Source organism: Micropterus dolomieu, linkage group LG12 (genome assembly GCF_021292245.1).
Source record: "Micropterus dolomieu isolate WLL.071019.BEF.003 ecotype Adirondacks linkage group LG12, ASM2129224v1, whole genome shotgun sequence".
NCBI lineage: Eukaryota > Metazoa > Chordata > Actinopteri > Centrarchiformes > Centrarchidae > Micropterus > Micropterus dolomieu.
The window spans coordinates 22,825,281-22,836,945 of record NC_060161.1 but is presented as its reverse complement, the minus strand read 5'-3'; the positions used below and the strand labels follow the sequence as shown (position 1 = coordinate 22,836,945).

Sequence of the window (11,665 nt, the reverse complement as noted above, 5' to 3'; positions counted from 1 at the left end):
GCCAAGTGCAGCTTTTTGTTTGATCAGGAAATAGACTATTTTTAGACCCTAATTTGAATTTCATAAGGTTGTGGTAGTGTTGTGAGCCCCAGCTCCCTAGTAAGATATTACACGTACTGTTTGCAGACCCATGGCTCCATAGACCAATCCCTAAACTGCTCTTACCAGTAATGACACTCTGGGGCAAAGCTTAATGCACAAGTCACCAAACTGTCATTGTAATGCTGGATAAAATTGTTCATGTCCACCAAATTGGGAAAATTAACAAAAAATACAGACTTTTTCAAGAGTTAGGGAGTCAAAAACCATTTGATGGAAATAACAGCACTTAATCAGTCTCAAAGGGACATGCTATGATTCATCAAGCACATAACGGTTGAGGGATTGACTTGAAGAGCAGAGAAATCCATCTGGTCAAAAAAAGAGGCTATCAGGATATTGCCGAGCGTGATAAGCTATACAGATGTGAAAATGTGTTTATACCACTGTGAAGGAGAAACCCATGAAATCTAATTGCTGGATATTTGGATTCTGCAATCTCAAAGTATTATAAGATCGGGATCATTTTTATGAATTTAGTTAGTGTAAAGGCGACATAAAACTTAGCAAAAACATTTATTTTATTTGTTGCACAAAAAATATATTAAGGAACAGCCTACTAATACTAACATAGACTACATGTTTGGCTATAATTACACAACCTAACTGTGGAGGTTTAAAGGAGGAAAAAAGAAATCAAGCGGGCAAGTCTATTACTTCCGCGTTGGGTTCATTTTGCTCCAGAGGCAAAGGTCTTTGTGTTTATACTGGAATTGAGTCGCTCTGACTCAGTCATTTACGGTAAATCAAGAATTTGCCAAGTCATTGTGACTTGATTCAATGTTCAAACGCTTTCCCTCCAATTATTAAAATAACAACACTTATGAGATATATAAGATTATGCAATAACATTTTGATAGTTAAAACGCTATAATGAGTTATCATTCATATGGTGAATAGCCTATAGTTGCCTGTTTTGAATGTTTGAATAAGATCACCTTATCTTGATTGTTTACCCAAAGGATTTCAAAAACCCTTAGAGGCACATCGTAAACTGACCGGGAGACAACCTTTTTTTTTACTATATTTTGCATCATTTTGTTGGGTGGACTAAAAAGGCAACACCCGACAGTTTCAACCCACAGACTGTAAATCAATCGACCCGTTTTTGCGTGAAGCTGGGAAAATGAAAAAATATGACGTCGCTGACAGCCTTCAAAATAAACGTCTCTATTATACAAAGATTTCCACTGCATGCTACTAAATCAAAACAAAAAACATATTAATTGTGAAATCTGTACGGAATTGAAGTGCAGTTAAAGGCATTTCACAGGCACGTCCCACACACTTTGCCTCAACGCGGTGTGTAACTTCCAGTGTATTAATTTAATCGCCTAACAATTGAATACTTTTATTTTGTAAAGCGACGTACACTGGCTTCCGCCGCGGCGTGGCCTACGGATTAGTAGCTTGGTGCAGCTGCGATAAAAACGCGGCGTGCTGTGCAAAAAAGGCATTCCCCAACTTAGCGGCTCGTTGGTCACGTAGAGACACGTTCACTCAAGCTTCATCATGGTTCGCGAAGTGGAAAATTTGGTAAGTTTTATCTCGTTTACGTAGTGTAGTGTTAGAAGCCGCCATTGTTACACATTAGTAGATGTTTGTGGTGTTTCCACAAGCTCGGGCAGCCCCCTGTCCCCCCCGCGCCTGTTTCCTCCGCGTTGATTTTATAGGGTTTCCTAGCTTGTTTAGTTGGCGAAGACTAGCCTCAAGTTAATTAAATAAATCCCTCTGATCGCGTCATAATGTTCAGAGTGAAGGCTCCCAGTGATTTGGCGATTCAGCATGAGCTGGCTTGATGCTGTCTGTTAGCCGCCACCGTGTGTGTGTGTGTAGCTGTAGACTGTTGCCATCTTGTAGACAGGCGGGCTTTCAACTTATTGGAAACCTCTGGCGTTTACTTATGAAAACAATAATCTGAATGTTAGTTGTGAATGAGGCTGTTATTGTTGGCTGGGCACAGATGCTAAAGTGGTTTGTGTTAGCAGCTGTAAGAAGTTGTAGCTTAACGTTACCGCCGCTGCTGCATCATGTGGGATCTCCCACAGCAGGCCATTCCACTGTTACAGGACGGTAATCTAATCTCCTGTCAGTAGTTTTTAACTCGCAGATTTTACTGTCGGATTGGCTATAAATCCCGTTGATAATCATGAAAGGGGGTGGTGATGTGCGCAGTGGTGTGGGAGACCCGGGTTCAACTCCCCACTGTGACCCACCGATGTGTCCCTGAGCAAGACGCTTAACCCTAGTTGCTCCAGAGGCGTGCGACCTCTGACATATATAGAAATTGTAAGTCGCTTTGGATAAAATCCTCAGCTAAATGAATAAATGTAAATAAAAGAAACCGGCAAGTGTGACATAATTATGTAGTTTGCTTGAGAGAGGTTTATTTGCACAATAATAAAACATGCTAAATAATTATAATAACATGCATAATTATAGAAGAAACACGTGAATTGTCCAAAAAAAATAACTTAAGCTAAAACCACTATGAATTTCCCCGCATTAATAAAGGATTTTTAAATTAAATTTAATGATTACTGCAATTTAATGATTACTACATTATGTTTCATTGTATATTTATATTTTGAATTGCCACCTGCATTTTGTGTTTCCATTTATATAAATAAGACATTTCCACCATAAACTGATCCAGAAAATTCCAGTTTAATGCTTAAAATCTTCATTTAGTTTATATGGTCTTCCGGGTCACTACTACAGTATAGCTACAGTATTATGACCAATTCTCAAGTCATTATTTTATTGCCCAATAATCTCTTTCTATCTTACAATATAATAACAATTCATTTCATTAAATAAGTAAATAAAACAGTAAAAGGTGTGTGTGGGTGTGTTAAAAAAAAAAAAAAAAAAAGTAAAATAAATATTAAAAGTAAATAAATAAAACTGTTAATAGGAATAATACATTTAAAATAAATAAAACAGTTTAGAAAATTGAAAATTAAGATAAATAAATGAAACGTGTGTGTGTGTGTTAGTAGACACAAAAACAAGAATTAATTAATTAAAAAAAAAATAGTATCAAATGTAATATTTAAATACAAATAAAGGAACAATTACTGAAATATCAAACAATGAAAATAATAACTTGAAATTTAGAATAATTATCAGTCTGAGGTTGTCCTCAGTTCATGGCATGAGGAGACATATATTGCAGCAATTATTTGACATTTGGGCATTTCTCCTGGTAAATAGGGGAGTTTTTGTGTGTCAGATATAAATTTGAATTTGGGAAATGTTTGCAAAAAGTTTTCTTTCTTAGTGTTTTATATTTAGGGCATGAGGTTAGAAAGTGCAGCTCTCTACCTGTCTACTGGGAGCAGAGTCTCTCCTCTTGTGGTAGCGCTCTCTGTCTGTTTCTCTCTTGCTCTCTCTGTACTCAAGTGTAACAGGGTTAAGTAAAATATGGAGAAGTGAAATGACCTACAACTTTGAATTCAGTAAATAAGCTGCCTTTGTTTGCCAGCCAGCAATAAGTAAAATAAATTGCTTCAACATTATTTTCCAAATATAAGCTGCATTAATTGTGTTCAGATTAATAAAGCCCATCACATCTTGATCAAAAACACTTTACAGATGTTATCTGTTTTCATTTTCTGTAGGCAGATTTCAAGGCCATCCTTCAGGAAGCTGGAAACAAGCTGGTCGTGGTGGATTTCACAGCCGCGTGGTGTGGTCCCTGTAAACAGATTGGCCCAGCTTTTGAAGTAAGTGGATGATTTTAGCAATAAAGACTTCTTGACAGTTGAATAGTGTGTGGGTTGTTTTTATTTTTTATTCTTTTAATGGCTGGAAAGGGGAAAACCAAAGATTTTTTTTTTTTTTTTTCATACTCTGTTTGATTTGAATTTCTGTTAAAGGTCCCATATTATACAAAGTGCACTTTTTCATCGCTTCTCAGCCTAAATATGTGTACCTGGTGTGTCTAAAGCTAAGGCAAAACTATGAGGAAAAAATCCTCCCCTCTTTTTTGCTCAGTCTTTCAGTAAATGTGTATGCAAACACAGTTTGAATTTGGCTCAATTTATGACGTCATGAACGGATCTGTGTAGCATCGAACCTCTAGCCCTTCAGCGCAGTAGGCCCTGCTCATTGAACATGTACTGAACACACGCACGCTCTGAGCCCCGCCGTCCAACACAACACCAGGCGGTCATTCCACCCCTGACCTAGAGCTGGAGGTTGTTCAGCAACGGAACATCTTTGTGGTTTTGAAACTTTGACTTTTTCATACTGAAACCAGTAACTGGCCCTTGCCCATTCAGTATGTCTTGCAGAAACTGCTTTTATGGTTATGAAGGAGTTCTGGTTTCCCCTCTGATGTCCCCCGGCTGCTCTGCCTGAACTCTCTGTGATTCATGGAGTTCCCTGGTGGACAGATGGCTTTACTTTCTGTTATCAGCTGGCTCTGTGTAAACTGGACGCTCCCAGCAGTCCAAAACTCCTGTACTAACGTTAGAGGTGTAAACACCAACACACCCCCAGAGGACCAAGCTTCCAGTCCGGGTAGAGTCAGCTAATAGGATGGCTAGCTGCACGGCTAACTGAGCTATTGATAGCAGCAGCTAGTGGTAACTGTAGCGTTAGCATTAAGTATTTTATTTCAGTGTTAAAGCATATAAACATTTTCTAACCCTAAAGGTATAATATAATAACATAATATGGGACCTTTTTTTTAGGGGGAAAACACTTGATAAAATGGGAAATGTATAATATAAGGGGAGGAAAAACCTACACTGGATGAGGGGCACAAAAAGTAATAATTCTATGAATTGCGATTATTTTAAGCCAAAAAAATGTTTTTAAGGACTGTTGACCGCTTCCACAGTATGCTCAGTAGTTGCAACCTTAGTGAAACCAGTGTTTCTAGTTTGTTAGTAGTTTAAGCATCCCTTTCCTGAGGGACACATGTTCGAGTGCAGCAGCCTTTGCCAAGCTGTTACAAAAAAATACCTGCATAACTGGAAGATTTGATGCCCGGTCATATGACTTTTTCTCCTCCTTGACTCATTTTAAATCAAGGACAGAAATGCATCAATGTATTGTTCTCACAATTATATGGCAGCAGGTTCATTCTGTGTGTGGTTAATATGTTAATGCTCATCGTTTAACTCTCTTGCAGGAAGAATCGCGGAAGGCTGAGAACGTGAACGTGATTTTCCTGAAGGTGGACGTAGATGAAGCTGAGGTAAACATGCGTTTCCCATGTTTGTACTTCATTTAAAGCCTGAAGCGCCATTTACAGCTGCTGGTACAGGGCTCTCCAACACACATCATCACACATGCAGTGACTTCTCTGGTATAGCCACATGTTAATCACACATTTGCGCATGTCACAGTACTGTCATGTGACCGAATGCAAAGATTTTTCTGTCTTAGTGCAACAATATAGTGACATGAAAGCAAACCGTGCTTCAATTGTTTCTGTATTTAAATCCAGGTCATCAAAAAGCAAATCAAAGAAAGGCTTTACAGCTTTTGACTAGACGCACATTCTGACATGAGGTCTGTTTCCATGTGTAGGTTTTTCTAGGTATTAACCAAACTTAAGTTAATGTCTGATCTGTAAAGCTGTTAACATGAACCTTTTGATACTGTGTTTGATTCTCCCTTTGTAAGTGAACAAAACATTTTAATCAGGTTGCTCATGATCTTATCTTTAACACAGCAAACGTTCGCAGATGACTTTAAAAACAGGTCTTTGTTTACTCCTGTAACTGTCTTTACAAATAAACGGCTGTTGTGGGACAAGGCAGATTTTAGTACACAGACAGAGATACTTATGCATGGCTGAACAAGTACAACTTGCAGGTTGGTACAGTCTACAAAACAAAAACCACTGAAGTTTCTGCAGAAACGCAGAAGTATTGAGCACAGAGGGAGGCTCAGGTGTCCTGTTTGCTGTCCAGTATCTTGATTAGATTCTGTCTCAGTTCAATAAGTGCAGCATTCACAAGCATTTTTTTGAAACTTTTCTTTAAAGAAAAACTTGTTCCTTTATTTGGATCCACAGTAGCATAAGCATGTGGCTGTTCCTCCTGGGGTCCTTTGATTGTATGTCCACGATAAAACACTGACAACTAAATAACTTTTAACTCACCATTTTAATTCTACGTAGTTCTCCACCTTTATTTTAGTGTTTGTTCGCAAACTACAGTAATCTGCTCACTGTGCTTTTCTCTTTTATACACCTGTCTGCCTCTCCCTTTATCTGTCTGCTCTGTTGATTTAATTTTCTTTTTAGAAAAAAAAAAAGCAGCGTTGTTGTCTTGTTGCACCTATCAAGACCAACATGGTACTTCATGAAATCGACACCAACCGGTGTATTCACTGCATTAACTGGTCATAAAATGTGTGTGTGTGCGCGCGACACAATAGTTGGTTACTGTCTGTACCGCTGCGTGCAGGACATGAACCATCATGCGGCGCAGCATGCATGTAAATGAATGATTGGCCAGGGCTACAGAGATTTCTGGCTCGAGTGTATAATATTCTCTGTACTCACCTGATTAAAGCACACAATGTCTTGTTGACCTTACTGTTGATATTGGATGCTTCACACATGTATCGGTCTGTTTGGCTCATGCATGTTCACGTGGACAGTCCTCCGTCAGGGGTGTAGGAGTGTTTATGACTTAGTCCATCAATCTTACTGTTCCCTTTGCTCTTTTCAGGATGTGAGCGCATTCTGCAAGATTAGCTGCATGCCCACATTCCAGTTTTACAAGAATGGAGAGAAGGTAAGCATTGCATGGAAATATACAGCAAAGACGGAAACACTGACATCACCTTTTTTTTTTGTTTGTTTTATTAAGTTGTACTGTGTCAGCAGTAGCTCATTTGTACATCCAGCAGATATGGAGAACACTAGAATTAATTTAGTCGTGTTTCTGGCCAGCTAATGAATCACCTCCTTTTAGCTCTGTTTAGGTCTCCACCAACTCTGAAGGAAATATCTGGCTCTTTAGCTGCTAAACGCTCCACTTTTACAAGCTAGTTGCTTAATGTGTCTGCCTGCTGTTAGTCACTTCATCAAGGCTGTTCTGCCAACGCAGGAAACAAAAAGCCTCATGCAGGAACCAGTCATACAAACAAATTTGGTCTTTGAATCTTTCTGAGGGTTTTTTTTTTTTTTAAAGACTGAGGTGAATGGAAACTCTGGGGTTTCTGTTCCAGAAAGAGAGCTGGCAGGTTTTCTTCAACAAACTTTAAAAGAGTTTATCTCTTACTCCTCTCCTGCTGAGCCTGAAGCAGCGGTCTGACACACCGTTTAATTTTCTCATTCACACAGTCAATATTCAGAAGTTTACGTCTTTAGAAACATCAAAATCCCGCTTAGATATTAGTTCGTTACCCAAACGTGATCTTTAACATGTCCGCTCTCGTAGATTCATCCTCGGCTCAGCATGAAATCTATACGTTGTCTTTCTTTATAACTATGTGACTCTGTAGACATCAAGTCAGCTGCCAGGTTGTCAACAGCAGCTCTGAAACATTTAGCGTGGGCTACATTACTGCAGTATCACTGTTTAAATCAAAGTGATCTGTCTGAAGCTGTAACTGATCAATGAACAATCATTTTCTGATCAGTGTCATGTTGGAGATGATTTAGTTAGACTAGATGTAGTTCAGTATTAAAGTTTTAATGTGTCATGACAGTATTTCATTGTGTGTGTGTGTGTGTGTGTGTGTGTGTGTGTATATATAAATAATGTGTGTGTATGTGTGAAACTATTAAAACAGTTTTTAACTGTCTGCCTGTGCTGTTTCAGGTGGACGAGTTCTCTGGTGCCAACAAAGCTACACTGGTTGAGAAACTGGTAGCTCTGAGAACATAAAAACTGCCGTAGCCACTGATACCTGTACACACCCAAGAAGAAATTCCAGTTTCATTTTATGTATGTTCTGTTGCACACAGGCAATAATTTATTCCACTCATCATGTATTGGTTACATACTGTCGTCCTGTCGGTGTCTGTATTAGCTAGATAACCAGATGACCACTTTTAAAAAATTTTTTTTTTTTATGACAAATTTGGCAACTGACCAACTCCTGAAGTTTCTTTGTAGTATGTGTTCAACAAGGTGGATTTAATAAATGAACTTGTATCAAACACGACAGAACGACTTTTGATTCACAACCCCTTGCTGCAAGAGCGCATAATCTGATGCTTTAATACAGAGGTTTGGGAGGCGGGGCCTCTCCTGGAGGGGTCCGTGAATGGAAGTGACAAAATATAACAGAACATTTATTATTACATTAGTCATTAGAAGGAGATCATATAGAATAACCCAAATATGTGTGAGTTGGTTAGTTAATTCAGAGGTACAGCAGTTTTGGGGAAGTTTGCCTTCAGAAACTAATAAATGCCTTAGGACAGACCTTTTTTTCTTTTTTTTTTTGTGTGTGTGTATTTGGTGTAGTTTGATGTAATTAGGCTTTTTTTTTTACCATCTATGGGATCAAATGACCTGATCATGATCCCATAGGCATCCAGAAATTGAGTCAAACTAAGCAAGTGTACTAAGTGGGGTTGGCTTCCCCTACAATGGATTAGCGACCTGTCCAGGGTGTACCCCGCCTGTCGCCCGACGTCAGCTGGGATTGGCTCCAGTACGCGGGATAAGTGATTGGCGATGGATGGATGGGTTGGCTTTTTCCAGGCTTTGCCTGAGGGGAGGCCCACAGTGTCACACTTGAATAGTTTACACACACACATTGAACAATCAGTCCATTAGTTGATTTCTCTTAACACATCATACAATTAAATAGCAGCACATGTTTAATGGTTCTTGCTTTGCCTTTTGCAGAGAGATGAGAATGGGTGTTTTACAAGTGTGTCAGTAAACAAGAATTCCCTATATAAGAAGTTTCAACATGGATTTGAGTGGAGCCTTTAGAAGAAGGGAAAACGGTATTCAATCCTTGTGTATAAAAGTCAGGCCTAGTCTTGGGCTCTTTCATAGTCCTTTTTGCTAACAAGTTGACATATGACACAAAATGACAAAAAAATGTAATCGTGCGTCAAGACTGCAAAATACAAAAACATGAGGGATTCAATTCCACTTGATAAATTTTGGTTCTTTCATGGTACAGATTTATTGTCTCTCTTCATCTGTTGGTGCAGAAATGTATTTCAAATACTGGGTCTTTAAACTTAGTTTTGGTCATGTTCGCAATAGGACATTCACATGGAGAAAAAAAAATGGAAACTGGGTTATCAGTTTTCCTGTATTTGAGCAGATGTCTCTTTAACTTTCTCCACATGCACTAATTTCTGTTGCTGCTGAGCAGATGAGTGACCGCAGTTTGGTTTTTGGCTGCTGACTCTAAATTCTGCAAGATTTGACTTCTCCATTTGTTTGTCAGTAACGAAAGACAAGAGGATTTCAATTTCATTTTTTAGCATTTACTGTAGAGCTATGGTATCTGAGTTTCTCAGAACCAGGGTAAAAGCTAATCCAAGTTTCTGAAAGCATGCCACTAAAACCTGATCTTATCATGTGATGATGCATGTAAATACACTCCATGACGACTCTCCCTTGATTGAGATCGGTGATTGTGCAAAACTTCCTCAAAGCTACACTTAAAATGTCTTGGCAGACAAGAATGTATAGTGCTAAATAATGTAAGGTATGCCGGGAGTAATCCTGAGCAAGAACCTTTCCACTTAACAGCTACATCGCTGTAATAAAACCGCTGACACAGATGCGCTTGGTGGATGGCTCAAATGAAACAATGGGACTGGGTCATTAGTTCAGGCCTCAATTTCTGTTTACCAACAATTGGGACAGTGAAGAGAAGAGGGTTGGCAGCAGAGCGCTCATTGTGCACGTGTAAAGCGGTGTGCAAGATGGAGACCTTCACCTGAAATACATCCAAATAAATTTTTAAATGTAGCCAGCATTTGATTTTCCATTAAATACTTAAAAGTAGCTTTAAATCCATTACGTTTGAACTAAATTACTTTTACTTTGAATAAAGATGCTTCACAGAGCAGCATGTTGACTTGTCCTGCATCAACCAAGACATTAGTTTGTATAAATATAGATTGGGATCCAAGCAAGTCGTGAAAAATACAACATTTGACATTTTCAGAGGAGAAGAACAGAAGACTTAAGAGATTAAAGTGATGAAAGAATTAAGTCTTTGAGTTATTTGTGGAATCGCAAACTTGATTTTTGCAGCATCGCCTTGAGATCAGAGAACGTCATTATATGTACCTGACTACTGGGTGAAATGTTCAACCCAGCTGCAACATTTTATGTTTTCAAGTTTAAGCTGCACAAACACTAAGCAGAGAAAAATAAGAAGAAAGTGTCACAGGATCCAAATAAAATAGAGCCCTTAGACTCGCTATGAACTGAACAAACCTTATTGTCGGCAAGTCTGATTTGGTCACCCGGGGATTTGAATCCTGGAGCTTCAGATATCCAGAGTAGGTGATTTACTGACTGAGCTATTGGTGAGAGGCTGTTTCCACACAAATGGAGGTAGTGACGTCACAGGTGACAGACCTGGATAGTTTTGTCAATTTAAACTTAAAAAACAAAATCACACATCATTCTGCTGGTTTTGGGTGTGTTCTCAATTATTTTGGTGGCATTTGATCCAAATCTGCCATCTAGAGGATGATTGTGTTGATTTTGGCGTTTGAAGAAAGACTTGTGGAGATATAATAATAATAATAATAATAACTTTATTTGTATAGCACTTTTCAAAACCAAGTTACAAAGTGCTGTACAGAGAAACAAACATGATCCATACTTAAAAATGTAAATGAAAATAAAATTAAAAATCAACAATAAAATCAGCATTAAAAAAAATAGATCTATATAAAGATATAGATGTTAACTGATTTAGCACATTCTGAAAAATATAGAGTGACTGATTTCTGAATTGACCATAGGTTGCAGTGAGGCAAACGAAAACATTTCAGCTCACTAGGACATACAGATGATTTTCTTAGATTTTTTGAAGTTACAAATGAGAAATGTCTAGAAATGTACATTTCCTGTAATAAGCCACGCCCACTTTGCGCAATCATTATCAAATTTTATACATCAACTGAGTAGTGACCCGAGATCGTACGAACCGAATTTCGTATGAATCCATCCAGCGAATTACGAGGTATAAACTTTTTGCAAGTGTAGCGCCCCCTAGTGGAAGAATATCCCAAGACTGCTCAGCAAAGCCCGTACCATCTGAACAGACGCGTCAAGTTTGGTGACAATAGCTTAAGCCAATTTTGATTTACGGGCATGTATGTAAAATTGTACAAAAAGACACAAAAGTAAAAATTTATGGGGAAAAAAAAGAGATTGACGTATCAAAATTATTTTCATAACTTTTGCGACATCCATAGATGATCCTGTCAAAGTTTCAGGTCGATTGGCGAAACCATCTCGGACAACTTCGTAAAAATAATGTTTTTGAGAAAAGTGATAAAAAGTCACATTATGACATTTTTAGAGCAAAGATGCAGATGAATCCAGAGATTAAAATGATGAAAGAAGTTTGACTCAAAGCTGTTTGAGATAATTTC

The 11,665-nt window shown here is 38.3% G+C and overlaps 1 protein-coding gene across 1 annotated transcript; it reads left to right on the top strand.

The window, feature by feature from the left end:
• Nucleotides 1–1,479: 1,479 nt before the first annotated feature.
• On the top strand, nucleotides 1,480–8,238 carry LOC123981184 (thioredoxin-like). The gene is made up of 5 exons (XM_046065884.1): nucleotides 1,480–1,635; nucleotides 3,723–3,827; nucleotides 5,243–5,308; nucleotides 6,795–6,860; nucleotides 7,893–8,238. Exons 1-5 carry the CDS (start codon nucleotides 1,612–1,614, stop codon nucleotides 7,956–7,958), a joined length of 327 nt encoding a protein of 108 aa, XP_045921840.1. The 5' UTR covers nucleotides 1,480–1,611; the 3' UTR covers nucleotides 7,959–8,238.
• Nucleotides 8,239–11,665: the final 3,427 nt, after the last annotated feature.

Bases quoted from the DNA above. Each gene is read 5' to 3' on its own strand.
- LOC123981184 (XM_046065884.1), top strand. From the start codon at position 1,612: ATGGTTCGCGAAGTGGAAAATTTG. The intron at 3,828-5,242 runs GTAAGTGGATGA...ACTCTCTTGCAG, and splicing joins AGATTGGCCCAGCTTTTGAA to GAAGAATCGCGGAAGGCTGA. The intron at 5,309-6,794 runs GTAAACATGCGT...TGCTCTTTTCAG, and splicing joins TGGACGTAGATGAAGCTGAG to GATGTGAGCGCATTCTGCAA.